The 21,657-nt window shown below is 31.2% G+C and overlaps 1 protein-coding gene across 1 annotated transcript in view; it reads right to left on the minus strand.

The window, feature by feature from the left end:
- LOC143196467 (A disintegrin and metalloproteinase with thrombospondin motifs adt-2) overlaps positions 1–21,657 on the minus strand; it is a 22,328-nt gene continuing 671 nt past the window's right edge. Inside the window, exons 2-12 of the mRNA XM_076404153.1 lie at positions 10,438–10,615; positions 8,481–8,643; positions 5,402–5,628; positions 5,120–5,331; positions 4,867–5,058; positions 3,532–3,660; positions 1,777–2,029; positions 1,496–1,720; positions 1,315–1,435; positions 397–575; positions 1–341 (exon numbers count right to left, since the gene is read on the minus strand). Of these exons, the coding sequence (XP_076260268.1) occupies positions 69–341; positions 397–575; positions 1,315–1,435; positions 1,496–1,720; positions 1,777–2,029; positions 3,532–3,660; positions 4,867–5,058; positions 5,120–5,331; positions 5,402–5,628; positions 8,481–8,643; positions 10,438–10,615 (2,152 nt within the window). The 3' untranslated portion in view covers positions 1–68. The remainder of the gene's footprint in view (positions 342–396; positions 576–1,314; positions 1,436–1,495; positions 1,721–1,776; positions 2,030–3,531; positions 3,661–4,866; positions 5,059–5,119; positions 5,332–5,401; positions 5,629–8,480; positions 8,644–10,437; positions 10,616–21,657) is intronic.

A 21,657-nucleotide genomic window follows, 5' to 3' on the forward strand; every position in this document is an offset into this window, starting at 1 on the left:
TGGATTTTAAATAAAGATATAATTGTTAGTACAGTATGTTTAATTACACAAAATATCAATAAGAATAGTTAGAAAAAATCGAGATCATTCATTTCTTGAATCAGAGCATTGAATCTCTGTTCTATGGTAGGCAGTTCTACATAATCTTTAGTTTCCCAATCTTCTTCAGCTGGTGGTCTGATATCGGAAATTTTAATAGATGTCTTTAATGGTCGCCCGTTAGGTCCTATTGAAAAGTAGTCCTTTAATTTAGATGGAATGGGATATTTGTTAGGCATTGCGTTTTGGGAGAATGGTAAATCGTCCAGATCAGGCACTTGTATTTTTGTAAACTTGAAGTTCTATAATTAAAAAGATTAGATAATTGAAGCTACTTAAAAAAAATTATTCTATTACTTCTGGTAGACAATGGTGCTGAATGCAATAATAATCCATGCCAGTATTGTCCCTATTGCACCAAGTACCATCAGGAAAGTATGGTGAAACTCCAAGATCATTTAGTTCAATCCTGGGTGTATAGAAAACACCAGAATCCTTTCTCTTACAAAATATGGCACAACTTGTCCACAAACGAGCTGAAATTATATGTAATGATATACTAAATTTTTGATAATTAAAAGGATTCATAAGATAAAAGACTAATGAATATTAATACACCTAAGATATTCCTTAGTTAAAACGATAAGAAAAAATTTATTAAAATAGTATATAAATATATCGTATTTAATGAGTGAATGTCCCTTACAGCTTTACTATACCAACTCTATGTAACATGGTTACATATCGTAAGTAATACTTTGTAAGATATATAATACATTTTATTTCTAATATATACATTTTTACACTATAAAATCTTAAACTGTATATTTAATTTTCTTCTATTTCAATAAATTATAAAATAATTTACCATTTTTGCATATTCTTCAGTACTAGTTGGTATCAACTTTAATATTGTCATAAAAATGTTAGAGGTACTTAATTGGACTTTAATTATTCTTTCTAATCTCTTTTCATTTTATATTATTCACCTCTATTCGTTCTATATTCTTATTCTGTCCTTATTGCCTTTTGTTAAGCAACCATTAATTAATGTTCTGTTATGCATTACGTTTGTGTAAAATCGAATTGAGAAGAAAGTATATGAATGTATAGTAATTTAATAATTTGAATTACTTCATTGCAAGAAATTACTTTTAATTTAAATGGATAAAAATGTTTTACTATTTTAAGAAATATAAATAGTTTTCTAATATATTTAAAACAATTTCTAGTATCTCAAAAACATACCATATTGCCATACTTTAATTTAATTACCTTCTTCATGAGGAGCTTGAAGACCTGAACCTTTTGGATCCAATTCAGACAGTAATGTAGAGAATTCTTTACACTTTTGTGAAGCGTAATCTACAGGACCTTCCTTTTTACTCTTACATAACTAAAAATAATTAGCAATATTTCTTTAATTTTCAAATGCTTTGAACAATGTATCTCATACCTTATTATCTGAACAAAAACTGAATTGTCTGTTACTCCCTTCACATCCTTGATCAGTATTAACTGGAACAGGATTGTTACATTGTCTGGTGCTCATTTGGATACCTTTGGAATCTTTGATACAACCAGAAGAACAGGTACCCTCTTTCCAATTACTCCATCCACCTGGTACTACCTTCACTGGTTTAGGAAGTTGTCTAGTACTGCAGTGACCACCATAGCAGTACTACAAAAGTGAAAAAATATTTATTGGATAAATACTCGAGTCGTGAGCCGTCGCACCTTTCCGGAGCCACATGGCGTACCATCCAACGCTGGTCCGGCGTGATAATACCCACTTCTATGAGGCGTTTTGCACTGAAGGTTATAACAAATCTCGGACTGTTGCTGGTTTGGTGCTGCGACAGCGTCTCTGTCACGCAACAGGATTTCGCATTGTTTTTTGGCGGTATAAAGTCGCCCAGGCACATCCAAGAAACGGGAATGGTCCCTGCTGCGTATTGGCTTTGCATGATCCTTTAGGCATTTAGCCCAACTAGAGTTAAACTTTTAATTACAATCAAGTTTCTCAGACGCGATAGCATATAAGATGATACATGCGTTAGCATACGTTTAATGTGTACATTTGAATAACTTCAAAGCAAGGAATAAATATAGCCGGTTTTAACAGGCCAATTGAAAAGTTTTCACTGACTTGTGACACGGTACAGTCTTGGTGAAGCAGCGCTTTCTTTTTCTTCAAATACGGCTGTTTTTTTTTCGGTGATTTTGTCCTTCAAACGGTCCAATAACGCTATGTAATAGTCGCTGTTGATGGTCGTTTCTTTTTCAAGGTTGTCAATGAAAATTATTTCATGCGCATCCCAAAATACAGATGCCATAACCTTTCCAGCCGACTGTCGATTGGACGTTGTTGTTTTTGATCAAAAGTGGCCTCGCAGGACACCCACTTTGAACAGAGCTTTCTCATACCCAAATATTCGTGAATGATATGATGTGCACGTTCAGTTGATATCTTTAGAGTGTCTGCTATTTCATTCAATTTCAATTTACGATCATTCAAAATCATTTTATGGATTTTTTAAATGTTTTCGTCGGTAACCTCTTTTGGGAATCTACTGCCTTCACCGTCTTCGGTGCTCATTTTACCACGTCTAAACTTAGCATACCATGGCAGTGTCCGGAAACTCGGTATCAAGCCAAGTTTTTGCTTCAACTGTATTTTTCCCTTCAAAAAGCAATATTTTATCAACACACGAAATTCTTATCCATTTTCTTCACAATAGCAAAAGTTGCTTCATTCAAAATACTATAATTCACAAGCTGGTGATCCGACAGTTGTCAAATTTATACACGCTTCTTTTGAGGGTTAGAAATACTAATTCTAGTAGCGCCATCTATGTGTCAGGCTGGGGACTTTTCAATTGACCTGTCATCATCTTTCATTAATTAAATGGTAATAATAACTGAAAGATGAACCATACGTTGTTGAATGATTAAATCTTAAATTATAACTACCAAGAAACATGCAAAAAATATATAAATAATAAACAATAAATAAATAATATATAATATAATAAATAATAATATATAATAATAATATAATATATATAATAATATATATAATAAATAATAAATAATATAAAATATTTAACATGCAATGCTTGTGGTTAGTTCAATTGGCCATATTGAGTTGGGTGGATAATTTATTTTCTTGTGATGAGTAAAATGATAAATAAATAATATAAATTATAGGAATTGTCGAAGTGTAAATCAAGACACGAGATTTTAGGGCTATAAGATAACCCTGGAAGTTCTGAAATATGAGGAAAGTATGGCAAAAACTGAAATCGACATATGTCTGTTTAGAAAGTTGTCAAGACATTAGTATATTTAGATGGAAGGTTTTAGCGCATTCACCATATTATTCAGATATTTTCTATATAATTATTATTTTTTCTTGTCTTTGCTTTTTTTTGTAAAAAAGAGATTAGTGTAACTACCAAAGTTGTAATTATAGTAAAATAGTATCATCACCCTAGTTTTGCCATTACGTCCGCACTACAGCTGGACCACTGTGTCTCCCCATTGGTTCCCCTCGATGGTGACATGATGTAACCATCCTTTGGACATGTGTTTCCACTACTATCGTGGTGCATACCTAAACTAATACAAAGAATGAATTATTGAATGTGAATGTAATTTTAGTTTGAATTTTTTTTGCTATTTATGATCAACATAATGAACTTTAAATGTGAACTGAAATTATTTTGTTATACATTTAAATAATTATAGGAAAACTTTTAACAATTATACAATATTATACAATATATAACAATAACTACAATAATGAAATTTTACCTTTTTATCTCCACACTGTATATATATAGCAAATGCTCAATAACGTAAACAATAATAGAAACATAGCGTTAATGTAAACACAAAATTCGTACATTCACCAATTAAAGCAATTGCGGATTATTTTTCTGCTAACTAAAGAATAATTATCACTGTTGAAATATGTGTTTAGTTTATATAATATATATTATATTATATTGATCGTTTCTTTTGATAAAATGTTTATTATTTTAGATCTTAAATTACGTTTGTGAACTACAAATGGTTTGAAATAGTTCACACTTACTAGCGCCTATTTTATATGCATATAAGAGGGAAACCAATTTTTTTCCAATGTCTTAGATAGTAAAATTGTGTTAAATTGGTTTTAAATTTTTGTTTGTTATATTTTAGATTCTGGATATTCTTACCGATGTAAGTGTTTATATCTGGATTGAGCTTACTGCTTTTTCTTTTTTTTCTCTATTTTAAAACTATTGGCTGGCGAGTGACCAACTTGAAGAAACCATCCCAGAAAATGTCCGGTCTTACTCAGTCTGTTTACCAGCGTATCTGTGATGGCTTCCCTTGTCGGATTTTATATTATTGCATTTTCAATCACAAACATAAAGTATACCCATATAAACGCCCTGTGGGATTCGAGCCTGCCACTAACGTAGCAATAGGAAGACCATCCTGTCCATTCCGGCTACCAAGCAGGTAGAAATGTTTTTATTATGTATTTTATATTAATTATTCTGCAGATTACAATTACTTGCAAGGAAATATAAGTAAAAATGATAATTTATATAATTTACATGGTTCTTCATTCCTAACCAATAGCCTATTCTATTGGCAATACTAGTTTATTTGAATGTAAAAATGTAATCTAGAATCTAACCTCAAGTTACAGACTATGCTTTGCCAAATGTCAAAAAGAACAAATCTTATTCATTATATTATGTGGTTTATATTTGTCGCTTGTATAGAATAAAACAATAATAACGCGTAAATTAAGCAGAAAACTTTACTTACTTGTGTCCGATTTCATGAGCTAAAATGTAGACGCTAGTAAAGCCGGCACTTGGATATGGTTTTCCAAAAACGTTGGTTGTTCCAAACTCCGCAATGATGCAAGCGTATTTATCCAAACAAACACCCCCCACCGTGGCCAGACCCATAGTAACACCACTCTTCTTACCATTCTCATACGCAAAGAAGTCTAACCTAGAACAAATCAATTGATACATTTTTTAAAAATTTATTGAAGTCGTTTTATGTTGTTTACCCTGAAACATAGAGACCCATATCCCAGTGATCAGGATTCGAGTCATCTCTAGGATTAATACTGGCTTGATACTCGCAGAAACTGTCAAGCAACTGTGATCGTTCGCCATTATAGTGAGGCATTTCACGAGGTTGGGTCTTCATGATGTCCAGTCTCACCAGAACCAACTCCAGTCCTGTACCAAGGCTCGGATGGTGATACAACGCCTGAACCTACGACCAACATTTCATTAAAAATGACGAACTTGCTGATTTATGATGTGAATACTAATGCATTACTCACTCCATTGATGTAAGCCAACAGCATTGTTTGTAGTTTTTTATCGTCATAGCCGTAGAAAGGTCCGAAGATTTTATAAGCAGCTTCATCGAAGAACAACGCAATCTCTGCGGTCATTGACTGAACTTTACGATGGAGAATATTATCTTGCACTGTATTCTGAATCAAGTCTTCATTGAAAAAGTCATCTATGTTGTCGTTATATAACGGATTTTTATTCCAGATATTTCCTAAATAAAGAAAGTAAAATATTATTATTAGAATAAATCGCCTGATTTACTGCCATCTCAAACAATATGTGTTTTGTTTTAAACAATGTTCGTACATGTTTCATTTTATGTTTTTTGGACCATTTTTATTGTTATTAGTGGTTCAACAATCTGCCCATTGGGTAATTAATATTTCTTATGATAATTAATGTACATGAAATGAAGAAAATCACTTGAGTTCTAAATCTTGACCTAAAGCTTATATATTTTAACTTTATTGATATATTATTATAGTAGTTCCCGACTAGCTTATAATTTGTTTTTACAGTGACTTAAAACTAGCTACTTATTTAGGAAGACTCGCTGGTCCTGACATAGTTTTTAATAAAATAAAAAAGCAATTTTCAGTGTTTTTACCATTTAGTATACTTCACTATACAACATCACAGGATCACACAGTTTGGTTCTCTTGAGTTTGCGTCCTAGCTCAGTATTGTCCAAGAGTTGCAAAATTTCGTTATCTACATGGAGTGTTTCCTCAAATCGTGTTGCGATTGTTTTAATTTGCTTTATGGCAGATGAAAACGAAGGTCTTGGTGTAAGTAATTGTTCCTGTAATATCAGGGTTAATGCACAACTACCAAGCGTACTTCTCAGGATTATATTCTGAAACACTTGTATTATGTTGATCTTACTTCTCACAGAGCATTGCCATAACTGAATTCTGTAAGTCCATTGTGATCTTATATAGTTGCGTAGTGAAGTGTATTAAATAGTAAAAACATTGAAAAGTGCCACTAACTTTTCCTTTAATTTATCAGATACTAAGTAAGGGCCAATGGGTCTTTCTAAAGAAATACATAGTTTTAAGTGACTTTAGAGACGAACGGTTATGAGAAATGAGACATAAATACATTTTCATAAATCTGTTAATCCAACTTCATTAAATAAATACCTTATTTTTGAAAAATACGAGAAAGGAAAAAAACACAAAACCAATCCAAGTAGATTGTATTCTTTAATTACACACTTTATATTCCTTCTGGTAGGGTAAATAACAATAAGTAAAGAATATTATGCGAGCATATTGAAGAACTTACAGTCAGAACCAAGCATCAACTCAACCATGACACAAATCAACCTTAATTCATTCTAAAAACTTCAAATTCACCAGACATGACTACGTGTGATTTTTTCCCATACAAAATTTTCAACCTTAACAGAAGGCCTAGATATGGAAGAAGCTGAAAGTAATTTCAAAAAGTGTTTTGTTAAAAGATTAAAAAAAGCGTTGAAATATATATTCTATTCAAAGTTATTTTGTACATCCGTCATCTAAATTTCTGACGTTAAAACGTTGCAATGTTGCTGCGTCAACTCTGAGTTTTAATTCAGTTTGGCTTTGAAACATATATAGTTTTTTAACATTACTGTATATCTAAAAACTGCAGCTGATTATACAGACACAATAGTTTATATGTTAGAGTTATAACGTCTTATCACTATTGCTTTTAAGAATTTTGCATACGTCTGACAACTGAACAGCTTTGATAGGCTTATTTGTTTACGTATTAGAACTAATCAGACAGCATTGTGTCTCTTTTTAACTAAAATAAAATGACAAGGAAAATATGGTCTGATTCTTAAACGAATTTACAAATTGCGACAGGCAATGAATTAAACATCTTGATGACGTATGTACAAAAAAAACTTTGAATAGACTATACGTATTGCTTGCGATGGAGTTTACCTCGAAGGAAATAGAATAATAAAAACAAAAACATTTACTTAAGATGTTAAATAATTATTGGGTTTACAAATCAGTTTTGAGGATTTTTGAATTTTATTCGTAAAATTACTACAATGTATTTTATTCATTTCCTTCTTCGTAAAAATTGAAGTCTTGCTCGGCCTGCTTGTGAATCATCGACTAAAACAACAGGTAGCCTAATTTAAGGATTTATATATAAAATTTCCCGGGTTTTAAAACCAAATCACAATTCCTTAAAATGAATCAACATTACTGTCGTTCAAAGAAATAATCGGTTTGGCTTATCAGCATACACAAGTAAAATTAAATAATTTAGTTGAAAAAACATTTAGCCGAAATTTTATTCGAATAGAAGGAAAGAAAAACATCCCTGATGGTGAGACAAAATATTTAATATTTAAAGGTTAAGTTCTTGTTAAATGTCTTTTTGGAATGACTTTTTAAAGCATTTTTATTCAAAAAGGTAAATACTACACTACATATATATATATATATATATATATATATATATATATATACTTTAAATCATATAACGTCTAAAATCTAAAATGTCAATTTTCAATTTTCCAATTTAAAAGTGTTAAGATTCGAACGATCGATAAACGTCATCTGAATATATCCTTTCCTAATATTTCACTTTGTTAATGACATCATGCTTTTGTCAAAAGTATTCAATTCACATCTAATTTAACATTCCATAAATAATTATTGGTTGGTTGGTTCCATTCGGGCTGATTAATGATTTTTTTTTTTTGAAATTGTAATCGATTACAATACGCTGATCAATTAACTGATACAGCTTGTTTCCTCGAGGAACAATGAGATTACTTCGCCAACGCCATGAACAAATATACAGTTAGTGATCTAAATAACAGTTTCCTGCTTTGCCCACTCGACAATATTCGAGGAAAAATATAAATTAATTATAATATTAGATATATGAATATAGGTCGATAGAGATATGTTTTCACGAAATTTAAAAAACATTAAGAATAGAAATCATTTAAGAAATAAAAGTATTTCTTATAACCACTATATCGTATAATAATAAATATTTAAGTTATTGTAGAGAGGTAATAATGGAAATGATTATATAATATACCTGCTGTGGGGAATAAATCATCTAGTAGATATTCACTGGCGAATTTGGCCCGTTTAATTATATGGGGTACACCTGTTCGGGCTTCTCGCTTGGCCAATCGTTGTAAATTGGGGGTGAGAGGGTGAATCTCGAACGTAGAATTATCAAAAAATATTAATCCTTGCTGTAAGAAGAATGTAAAAGAATAAATCGATAGTTCATTATAAGTGTCTGCGTTTTTTTTGTTTGTTAGGTCCAGATAAAGGGTGCAACTGTTATATTTAGTATACGAAAACAGTCCAAGAAGAATGAGTGTTGGGGCATAGATAACAGTTGTATTAAATAAAATACCTGTAACCTAAAGCGTCATTACAAAACTATGTTTAAGTTAAAATCAAAGCCTCAAGTTATACAATTTTGTTATTTAAAAGATATTGCATGCTCTCTAGATTATTATTTATGTTAACATATAACTAAATTGATTCTTCATACTTGAAACAGTACTTAAAAACAAAAAAAAACCAAATTTGAACTGACAAATTGTATTATTTTATTTTTATTACATTGGATGCTTAACGAAAAACTTTACGTATTATTCATCACTATAAATTGTTATATTAGGTGCTTACATGAATTCTGATCATTTTTTCACATTAAAAAAGCCTTTATTAAGAAAAATTGGCACAATATATATTAATCAAAATAGATTCCATCATTTTCTACTATTTCCCATCTCTCTGGCAACATTGCGATTCCATTTCGAATGAATAATGTTGATTTGACAGCGAGTTAGTCATCGGTACATTTGCACACTTCAAAACCGTGTGCCTTTTTTGTAAGAATGCGTAGTCTATTTGTTGCAGTTTCATTCAGTTTTAGCAACTTGTAATATACTATACCTTGGTGATCCCACCATATGCACAGCAGGACTACATCTATGGTATATATGTTGAAAGCTCTTTTGGATTGGTCACAACACGCGACATAACACTCTTTTGCCGGCTTGGCGACGAAGTGATTAAGGCGACAGGACGGTCCTCTTACTGTTGCGATAATCGCGAGTTTGAATCCTACTGGGCCATGGATGTATTTTGAGGTTTATGATTTTGATTGTAAATGTCTTTATATTTAACGGTGGAAAGTCCGACAAGAAATAACCATCCCAGTCACGCCAGTAATCAGAGGGGGGGCTAAGAACAGGTGACTGTGGTTCGAAGCCCACGTTAAAGAGTAGGTTCAATTCAGATAAAACCTCGTTGGCAAGAAGGAGACTTTAAAATATATCATCAAAAGGAAGCTCTTTTTACTTGGCGAGCAATGAGTGTATAATGCAATGAGACGGTTCGAAATGACATTTTTAGTCAATTCATGCGGTAGCCTTTGCTTCAAGAGATGTGTGAAAGTTTTTTGAGAGTTTTAATTTAATAAGTTTTGCAATATATTGTTTTCCAGCATTTTTGGTCCTGTAAAAAATTTTAGATCATTGACACCGAAATCACTACTTTTAAATCGTTGAAATTACAACCAACAACTGGAATATGACGGAGAAGTATAATCACAAGTTTCTGTGTTTTGGCAACAAATGTCTTCAAATCAAACATCAAAAGTAACGAATGTTGAGTATACAATGTTGAGCCTTGATGACTGTATACACTGAAAACCCAATAATAATGAATGGAAAACTGTCATTTTATATATAGAGGTATGTCAAAATAATAAAGTTTAACAATTAAGATGTTTAAAGTTGTTTATTATTATTATTTCGATATTTCATCAATAGTTATGGCTGATCAAAATACATGCAAGTACATAATACAAAAACACTCCGTGGGTTACGGGATAAATTAATACTATACGGGTTAAATTAATCTCGGTTCAATCACATCACTTCGTTCGTATTCTAGTTATGTTTAATTAAAACAATTAGAATTATTACCCTAATAAACACACGAATAATAGCAAAAATTGGAATTCTTACCACAGATTTGGGATTGCATATGCTCAGTGCGGCCACCAAATCACCTTCCCGATGAAGATAATGACAATTCGCGGGAATCTCGTTCAAATATCGAACATTGCCGTCGTGTTCGTGAATGTAAGTCTTGAAGTTCGGAGCCACAATGTTTTCGTTCCTTTTTAGCTTCAAATCGATTTGTCTAAAATTAAATAATATTATGTTAGTTATCTGTTGAACATTAGTGAAAAACATTTATCCAGCGGAAACCGGAAAACTAAGAAAAAAGAACATTATAAACATTATATTCTTTTTAATCGACTTCAGAAAAGGAGAAGGTTCTATGTTCGACTGTATTTTTTTAAATCTATATTCACCGATTTCTCCGTCGATTGAGGATCGATTTTCAAAATTATTTTTGTAATAGAAAGAGTGCGCTTCCGAGGCATTGGACCATTGACTCGTACCAACCGTAGTGATCAGTTGGTAAAAGTCGCTGGCCTGACAATAGATGGCGCCACTACAAATAAAATGTTTTTAGTTAACCCTAACCCTCAAAAGATGCGTGTATAAATTTGACAGCTGTCGGATCATTAGTTTGTGAATTATAGCATTATGAGTGAAGCAACTTTTGTTGTTGTGAAAAAAAATGGTTAAAAAGGAATTTCGCGTGTTGATAAAATATTGATTTTTGAAGGAAAAAAATACAGCTGAAGCAGAAACTTGGCTTGATGCCGAGTTTCCGGACACTGTCCCAGAAAAATCAACCATCAAGAATTGGTATGCCATGTTTAGACGTGGTGAGATGAGCACCGAAGACAGTGAACGCAGTGGACGACCAAAAGAGTTTCTTACCGACGAAAGCCTTTAAAAAATCAACAAAATGATTTTGAATGACACCGTAAATTGAAATTGAAAGAAATAACCGACACTCTAATGATATTAACTGAATACGTACATCATATCATTCACGAATATTTGGGTATGAGAAAGCTTTGTGCAAAGTGGGCCCCACGCGAGCTCACTTTTGACTAAAAACTACGACGAGTTGATGATTCGGAGCAGGGTTCGAATATGATCAAGCATAATAAACCCGAGTTTTTGCGTCGATATGTGACAATGGATGAAACATGGCTCCATTATTTCACTCTGAAGTCTAATCGACAGTCATCCGAGTGGACTGCACACGATGAACACGCTCCAAAGCGTGGCAAAAAGTAACAATCGGATGACAAGGTTTTGGCGTATGTATTTTGGAATAAAACGATGGCAAAAATCCCGGAATTGGGCTTCGAATTGATGATTCATCAATCCCGTATTCTTATCCACCTCATTCACCGTATTCTCCAGATCTGGCCCCCAGCGACTATTTCCTGTTCTCAGATCTCAAAAGAATGCTCACTGGGAAGAAGTTTTCGTCGAATGAAGAGGTGATCGCCGAAACGGAGGCCTATTTTGAAGCAAAAGACAAATCGTTCTACAAAAATGGCATCGAAGAGTTGGAGGGTCGCTATAATCAGTGTATCACCCTTGAAGGAAATTATATTGAATAAAAAAAACTAATTTTGCCAACAAAAATGTGTTTTATTATGGTAATCCATGGACTTTTCAATTGACCTGTTAATATTGTAAATAAAGGTATTAAGCTAAATTTTGTGTATATAGTAGAATATAAAATTCGTGTAGTAGATGTGTTAAATAAGGTTTCTGTTTATTTTTATTTAGATGTTATAACTATTATTATGTATATATTATATTTTAAAATATTTTCTGTGTGTTAATAATCTAAGTTTGATTATTATTTGTATTTTGAAGACGCACTATTATTATATCCTATGAAACTATAGATTTGTTATTATCACAAAGAAATGAACGTTGGAGTTGTTGATGTACTAAAGAACATTTACATTGCGAGTGACAATATTCTTTATTTTATTGCTATTGCTTATTGCATTGCGAGTGACAATCAAAAAGTAAAAAATAGGTTTAAATACAAACAGTATATAATAATTGGTGTAATTTATCGCTAATACGTAGTTTCTCAAATAAAATATGTATCAAAATTGTTAATACATTATTATTTATGTAACCATCAACATATTTATAATAAACGACGTTAGTTGTTACTTTATATCTAAAAATTCTTTTAAAACTTGTTTTACTACTGTCTAACGACATAAAGGTGTATGACAAATGTAATTTTAAACATATTTTGGTTTTTTGTATAAACATTACCTAACGAACATTTTGCACATATATACGATAGTTTAACTGTAAGTTAGCAATAAAATAAAGAATAAGAAAGTTTAACATTCTCAGAAATAAAGAATGTGTCATATGTTGGTTTCTTTTTGATGGTGCTATTGATGGTATACCTGTAAATATTTTTAAAGTGTTGTTACTTTGTTAAAGAGAGATGTACAACTAAGCATTCTTTATAATTAACAATTTCTTTGAAATAGCTGCGGCTGTTAATGAAGAAGCGGCTTTAAAAGTGGGAACCAAGAGACCAAGGGGTTGTGTAAATGTGATTCGCCAGTTCCGAAATATGTTTGTATTTAAGTCGACTAAGAAAGTGTTTTTCTTGACATGGAAAAGAAATTTTGTTCGTGAAATATCTTCAAGCATGTGAAATAATAAAATATTTAGTAATGTAGCAATTTATGAGCTAATTATTTTCGTCCATAGAAAAAATTCTATCAAAATAACACTATTATCACAAAAAAATTTCTGGTTTTTCTGAGTTGATTCAACAAGTTGACACTTTTTTCCATCAAAATAAAATGTAATTTTCAAGTAAAATGAAAGTTTAAAACTGGCGCAGTCGATAGGATTCCAGGAAGATAGAAAGACTATTCTTGCTGAGTTAATTCACTTAACCGAAGTCAACTTACTTCTAAAGGAAAGAAGACAGGTTGACGTTGAATTATCAATCATTCTGCAATTACTCAAAGTAGTCCTTAGTCTAATTTACCTAGAATTCAAACAAAATATTCAAAATACAAGCATAACTATACATACAACTGTGAACTGTCCAGAAAGGGCAAAGACGTTTATTTGGTCGTTACTTCAGGATATCCACGGTAATGACAGTAGCATGTAGTTTAAGATCATCAGCGAAGAGGAACAGAGACTGATACTAAACATTAAGTTTCTAACTTTTAAAATTTCTGAACTAACAGAGACCGACAGACATTAAAATGTATTGTGATCAGACAACATTAAACTATCGCGGCAAAAGTAACAGCAGAACTCGACACTTGAGTAATACTAGCAATATTACTGCGAATTAATATATTGACTTACTTAATGGTGAAGTTCTTACGATAACTAGCATATTACTACCAAACACTGTAATATTGCTATATGATAATATGATAATGTGCATATATGAGTTATAATTCGTGAAAGGGTATTAAACAAAAAGTTATTAATACTTCTAATAAACTATAAAAAGAGACAAGATCTATTAGGAAATAGATTCCCTCGATTTAACGTCTCACTCGTTCACAATTCAGGTAGTTTAAGTAACAGCAATATTAACAGGGGGCCATATAGTCTGGGCCGTATTACAGAACACCTGCCTCTTAAAGAAACTGCCACAGAGATATACGTGGTCGTTATTCCATCTGGACAGCTTATAGTTGTTTAAAAATTGTTTTTGAGCATCGATTGTACCTTCGTTCATCAGTTTGCCTTTGAAGTTCTTCGAAACCGCACTTTTTCTATTCAAATATCCATGGTACCCTTTTAGCGAATGGTTTCCCAAATTTTGGTGTCTCCAGTTTCCAATAGTCTACAGCTCAGAGCAACTTCAGACCGCCTTTGATGATCTTACACCTTGAACTGTGATGAATGTACCGGGAATTCACGAACTAATGTTTTCCAAAGCTTGAATGTTGCTTACTTGAAATAGTTTATAGCTAGGGGTTGTTGAGCATTTTCAATCCACCTTTTGAGACCTAACAGCTCGATCCGTAATCCTTTTGCCCGAACTTCACTTAATTATACCAATTGGATCGAATCTTCTATTGAGTACCTCAACTCAAACAAGGAAGCTGAGAATAACGATCAGTTAAATGTGTTTAATGTATTTTTGTTACATATACGATATAGCTTCCTAAAACGCTATTGTTAGCATCATATTATAGTTTCGAAGACGTATAACAACAACGGTCTGACGCAAGACATGTGCGTGTGTTAATTCAGATTTCAAAGTAAAAAGATTGTTAATAAAAAACGATATGAAAACTCAGAAATAAATGGCATATACGTTAAATATTTGCTTGCTGTACTATCTATGACCGCCTGTTCATAAAAAGGGTCCACAAAACTGAACCATAGAGAAATGGAAGAACGATTGACGACGTGACAAATATATTGCCGATACTCCAGTTTCATTGGAAACTGCCTGGAAGGTATTCGTAGATAGCTTGGAGCTATGAGATATGGCCTTTGAGTCATGTAGAACATCTCTTCGTACACTGTTAGGTAATATAGTATGTAAATGGTGTAATGATAACCTACAAAGAGGTTTAATGGAACTTCCAGACATTGCTTTTAAAAGAATACAATTTTTAAAAGTATATAATACAATCAAAGAAGGCTTATTATTTCAATTTGTGTATTTAGATTAGAAATGAATATTTCAGAATGAGATATTGGGTCACTCATGGCAAGATGATAATAAAAATGTTAAGGCAATAAAAGTTGATAGAAAAAGGCAAACTTTGGAACAATTAATTATGTATTATGAGTCAGATATATTCTTCCTGTTCTTAGAATTGTTGCGTTAAAATAGTTAATAACACTTTTGGTTTGGATGAACTCGACCAGCCACATTGAAGAAGAAATTGACCAAAGATGAAATCGTGTACAAATGTTAGATAGATTCGAAATTAACAGCTTAGTTATTCACTTCAATTAAAATTTCTAAATGTGGGATTATGGTTCAATGCTGACAATTTCCAAGACAGGCGGATGAGAATGGAAACAACTAAAAGTGATATCAAAATGACTTGACAAGGAAATACACCATCGAAGGAAACAAGAACTGAAAGTAAAAAGGTAAATATGCTCTCTAATGAAAGTAAAATACCTTACTTGGATATACAATTATTATATTAGGTGGATTAGGACTTCAGGGGATACGATTACATAAAAAGCGCCTGGAACTCTACCTCATGGGTGGTGTGGAAAAGAGTTCAATGTAAATATAATAAAACAACTGTAATCTATAAACTATTGTGGCTGTATAATTAACTGTATCTTAAATTATTCGATAATATATGCATTAGATGTACCGTAATGTTAAAATAAATTATATTTGCTAACATTTTTATTTCAATATTTTATTTAGACTACAATTTTGTTATAAATCAAAGCCAAAATAAACTAAAAATTAGAGTTCATGCGGCAACATTATGACGTTATAAATTGAGATGACGTATGTTCACTGTTTCTTTTAATAGATATGACGTATTTTAAAAACGTTAAACCCAAAGATGAATAGAATCATGATAATACCTCATTATAAACAACTAAAACGATTTAGGGTGCAATTTATATACTTTAATGGCTGGGAATATTTACCCTAAACCCGATACACACTAATCTGATAACTGGAGAATCTCAAAAGATATAGACTTTTTATGAATGGGAATCCAGGAATCTTTAAAGTAATGGCAAACACGTATAATCAACGTTGAAGCGTGCCTTCAATAAACTACTTTCCTAAATTAACTTTATTCTATGAAAAAAAAAATTATCAGCGGATACTTGATAAAGTACACCCTATACAAAATGACCCGTCGATTTGATATATGAGGTTGAATAATTTTAAAATCGGTTTAATTCTATTTTTATATCGATTCAAACTTCCGTGAAATCGACTAAATAAACATGTTCTCAACTAATCGATCAATAGAAAAATATACATTAATCTACCACTATCTGACCGTTAATCTCTTTAAATCCTGTAAAAAAATATTATGGCAACAATCGGACCCATTATTCACCGTTTAACTACTGAACGACATAACAACGTGACAGGAATTAATTAAGTTAATTTGAATAATCGTAGTCTAAAGATTAACGCTCATCATCGACCGTATTAATTTTGATTCTCGCCATTTAAAAATCGACTATTTTTAGAATTTGTCTTACGTGTTTCTTTCAACGTCTTTTTTACATATTTTTATAGAAAATTATTTTTATTTTATACGAAGGAGTAACAGATGTAAGTAAAAAATCCTAGGAAGGTACCGCACAAACCAATACAAGATACATAGCATGAGGGTCCTGTTGATATGCTACAGAAAATATTACCAAAACAGCATATTGAACTGTTAAAATGTTTCATTACATCCAGTATGTTTACAGTCAAACAAGAGGAAGTTTACTCTATAATAAAAGAAGCTAAAGCAAATGTACTACGAGGAAGTATATTGGTGCTAATTCTTTGCCTACTCTACACATGTGATATACCACAAATGGAAAATATCACGATACTATATTTACTGATGATACTGTACTGATACTATATTCTTACTGTCGGAGGTAACAGCGAAGAAGCCACACGAAAATTACAACATTTAATAATAACGCTGAGTAAAGAAATAAGAAAAGAAAATAACTATTCAGATATATTAAGAGATATTTGTTAATTGGAACAAAAACCATAATTATAGGTACATGGACATACAGAATTCAATTATCGGGATGTTCCGCGAAAAGTAATGTATAGTCTATTCAAAGTTATTTTGTACATACGTCATTTAAATTTGTTGCCACATAAATTCTGGGTTTTAGTTCAGTTTGGCTTTGACATACAACAAACTTCTTTCTTTCTTCTTCTTTCTTCTAATCTAAATAAAATAATTGAACAAAAATGTTATCAAATATAATTTATTTTAATATTATAGTACATATAAAAACTACAGTTAATTATACAGCCTCAATAGATTATAGGTTAGAGTTATAAACCCTTATCATTATTGCTTTCATTAACGAAAGTAAATCTGTACATGTGCAGTTCACCTACAATCAGACAGTATAGGCAGCAGTAACATTAAATAATATTATCATTCCATATAGCCACGACGCTAAATATCTCGGAATGAATCTTGTCTCTCTATCTTGCATTATGTGTAGTATTTATGATGTCAGATTAATTATTGATTTTATCCATCTATGTTTTTACTTTCTATCAGATAAAAAAAACCTTCTATATTTCCTTCCAAGGTGATTCGTTACAAGTGGTATTCGTTATTGTTTAATGATGTCTTAGGGATTTACATTTTCTTTCAATGATTATTTTTACCAGTTCTCAGCCCGTTATCATTTTATTCAGAACTTGGCTATTATTTGTCCTGTCCGTGCAAGAGATTCTTAACAATTCTTGAATAGATGCTTAATCTATTCAATCTTGAATAATTGCTTTTTAGTTGTTGTTTTTGTTATGTCCAATCTTCTACATCATAAAATAGTATTATCCAGATGTAATCGATAAATAATAATAATAATAATAATAATAATAATAATAATAAATATCGATATTTTCTGAAAAAAATATCGATATTTTTGGCCGATATAAAATTGGTACTTAATTTTAAATGTTTGTTAATATATCGAAATATCGATATTTTTTCGGTGGCCAACACCTCTAGAACGGATTGCGTTTCTAATCAGTCACTTTGAACAGGAACGAGATAATGGAGGCCCCCTCTTGCCACTAAAATTCGTTAGAGTGTTAAGCATTTTTAATCATTGAAAATATTATTTGGCGTGTTGCAGCTGAATGTTAGTATGGACACGGTCACTGAAATATATCAAAATGAAAAATATAATCTTGAATTCACCGAAAAATATAACCGTCCTCATACGAAGTGGTTGATGAAAAATGATCAGCTTGATGTTAGCTTTATCAGAGATTTGAAAAGTATTGAAAAGTATCGAAAAAGTCTAATGGAAATTCCGGATATTATTTTTAAAATAATATAATTGTTAAAAGCATATAATCAAATGAAGGAAGACTTGTTATTTCAATTTATGTATTTAGATGAAACATGGATATTTTAGAATGGGTCTAATATACCCAATGGTCATTCATGGCAAGATGATAGTAAAAATAATGTTATGAATTGATAAAAAGTTGATGGAAAAAGATAACAATGAAATAACAATTGATTAGGTTTTTTTAGTCATAACATTTATTAATAATTCATTGCAGATATATTATGCTTGCTGTTGCAAATAGGAATGGTTAATAATACCTTCGGTTTGGATGAACCTCGATCAGACACATTGAAGAAGAAATTGACAAATAATGGAATTGTGAACAAATGTTAGATAGATTGGAAATTAACAGCTTAGTTATTCACTTGAATGAAACTTTCTAAATATGATATGACTCAATGCTGCGAATTTCTGAGACAGAGTGATAAGAGAGGAAACAATTAAATGTAAGTATATAATTAAATTGTAGGAAATGTTATTGTAGAGTGTGAAAGGTTTATTACGCAGATAATTATTCAGAATATCCATGATCATTTGGTTCAAATGTGTCAGGAGAAATAGTAAAGAATATGTAGAAAGAATAGTAAATGTTTTGCAGATAATGCATTAGGGAGAATGCAGTGATTAAATCTAGTTTTAACAAGTAAGATGGATACAGGTAGCAAGAGAAAAAACTAAGGAGAAATACAGTGATATCAAAATGTCTTTACAAGGAAACACTGTACTGACTGACACAAAAACTAAGCGTAAAAGGTAACCAGGTAACTGAATTAAAACTGATAATTAATACGGCAACATTGCAACGTTTTGGCGTCACAAATTTAGGTGACGTATGTTCAAAATTTCTTTGAATAAACTATAAAACACTATAAAAATATTTGCATACATATAGTTTGAGGTTATTATGATATCGGCATTGTTAATTTATAACAGTCACCTAAATAAAATATCATGTTTTTAAGGTTGACGTATTATTTATCCTTTTAGTCACCGTACAAACAAGTGCAAACTTAATATAAATGTATCGACAAACTTACATGACGGTATTATGACACATAAAGATTGACGACATTGTGTTCGTTCCTTTGTATAACTGTTTTGGGTATATTGACCCTACTTTTAATTATTACAGTGCTAATTAATGATGCAGTTAAATATAATAAAAATAATATATACGTTCACAGTTTTTATAAAATATTTTTAACAAAAAAATTGAACCCACTTCAAGAAATAAATAAGGAATTCACTAAAAACTAAAAATAATCAAACTTAATATCGTAACCTAAACTCTAATGATCGTTGTAGTAACTAAATAAAAATAAATAAAAACCTTATTTAACCTATCTACTACACGTATTTTATATTCTACTATATACATACAATTTAGCTTAATATATATCTAAACCAATTTAATGTTTGCAATATTATTTTAACTACTACCAACTAATCATTTTGAAGTTGGTACGAGCAAGAAATTAGATTAGTTTTGTTCGTAATTTAATAATTGTTATTTGTATTTTTTGGAGCAGTTAAAAAATTTTATAACTTTAATTATGTTGTTGTTATGTAAAAATATATCAAATCGTACAAAAAATCAAAGAGCCTAAGGAGGACAGGAACTTATCAGACGTTAACATTTAACAGCAATCATAATTTTGTCTCAATAATGGCACTTATTAGTATTTGAAGTTTGAAACGTCACTGTGGATGTCGAATTAAAATAAGAAGAAGAAGAAGAAGAAGAAGAATCAGAATCAATCGTTTTTGATTCAGGAAAATGTTGTCATTTTTTAAGAAAACAAAAAGAATATTGCTTTCGTACTACTATGTACAGCTCTACTGAGAAGCGAAAACTGCAATCGTATTTGCGCGCGGTTTCGGCGCCTGGCAGTTTTATCCGGCGTATACTCACCGTAACCCTCACTGCGTCACCTCACCAAGCTGCGTCAAATAATGCAAAAAATAATCACCACGATCAAGGAATTAAACTGCGTCTTACTTAAACATCCAATCTATAGTTCAGATTTAAGTTCCGTTAAGTTTTGACTATTCTCATACTTACATTTTTTGTCGTAGAACTGAGAGAGAACTTTACTGAGAAATAAAGTATTTTTTGTAGGTATAAATTTGTTTTTATATAATTTCTATTTCCACAAATATCCGTTTAATCTCAACAAACTAAGTGAATAACCTGATAGAAGATTTAGACAATGGATAATCCTGTTAAACATCCGCATAGTATAGCGTATCATTACACATACTTTTTACTACTCGATCGAAAAAATTGATAATCAACACTCATTTTTTATCTAACTTTTTAGTGAAGTAAATTTTTCATAGTTTTTTATTTCTATAAATGATAATTGTTATTACGATCATCGTTGAATGTCATTATTTTTAACTTATGAATGTTAAAATTATATTCAGCTATATTCTTAGACATACATAACGGCTTTGTTCGTAAAATACAGACAATGTTACCGAAACAATACACTGAGCTATTGAAATTTTACATTACTGCCAGAAAGCCTCAAATTCAATGAGTTAAACACGAGTAAGTCTACTCTACAATAAAAGAAACTAATACAGATGTACCACAAGGAAATGTATTGGGGCAAATGCTTTATTACATGTATATTAATACCACAAATGGAAAATATCACGATGGCTACATTTGCTGATGACATTGCGATTATTACTGTCGGAGGTAATAGTGAAGAAGCTACACGAAAATTACAACAGGCAAGTGACAATATAAATAATTTGACCCAGAGTTAGAAAACAAAAATTAACACAAGTAAATCTGCGCATGTGTAATTCACGTATAATCAGACCGCTTAACTACCAATAACAATAAATTATAATACCATTCCATATAGCAACAATGTTAAATAATGCAAAACTTCGCTGGAATGAATATGTAAAAAAAGAAAACGAAATAACTGGAGATAAAATAAAAAGAAAATCACAATTATCAGTAAATAATAAATTTCTGTTATATAAATAAATATTGAAACCTATATGGACATACTAAATACAATTATGCGGACGATCCACGAAAACTAATATGAATACAAATATTCCAGACAACGTTGAGAAGTATTGTGCACTAAGATACTACAGGACTAACTACTTACATCGAGGCTCCACTCTCATATTAATATCGAAGTAATACAACTCTTGGATAATATCAGGACACATAATCAAAAGAACGAGGATGTCAAGAAT

The sequence above is a fragment of the Rhynchophorus ferrugineus genome, unplaced genomic scaffold (genome assembly GCF_030347505.1).
Source record: "Rhynchophorus ferrugineus isolate W39M unplaced genomic scaffold, kcgeb_rfMv2 rfM4, whole genome shotgun sequence".
In the NCBI taxonomy this organism is placed as follows: Eukaryota; Metazoa; Arthropoda; class Insecta; order Coleoptera; family Curculionidae; genus Rhynchophorus; species Rhynchophorus ferrugineus.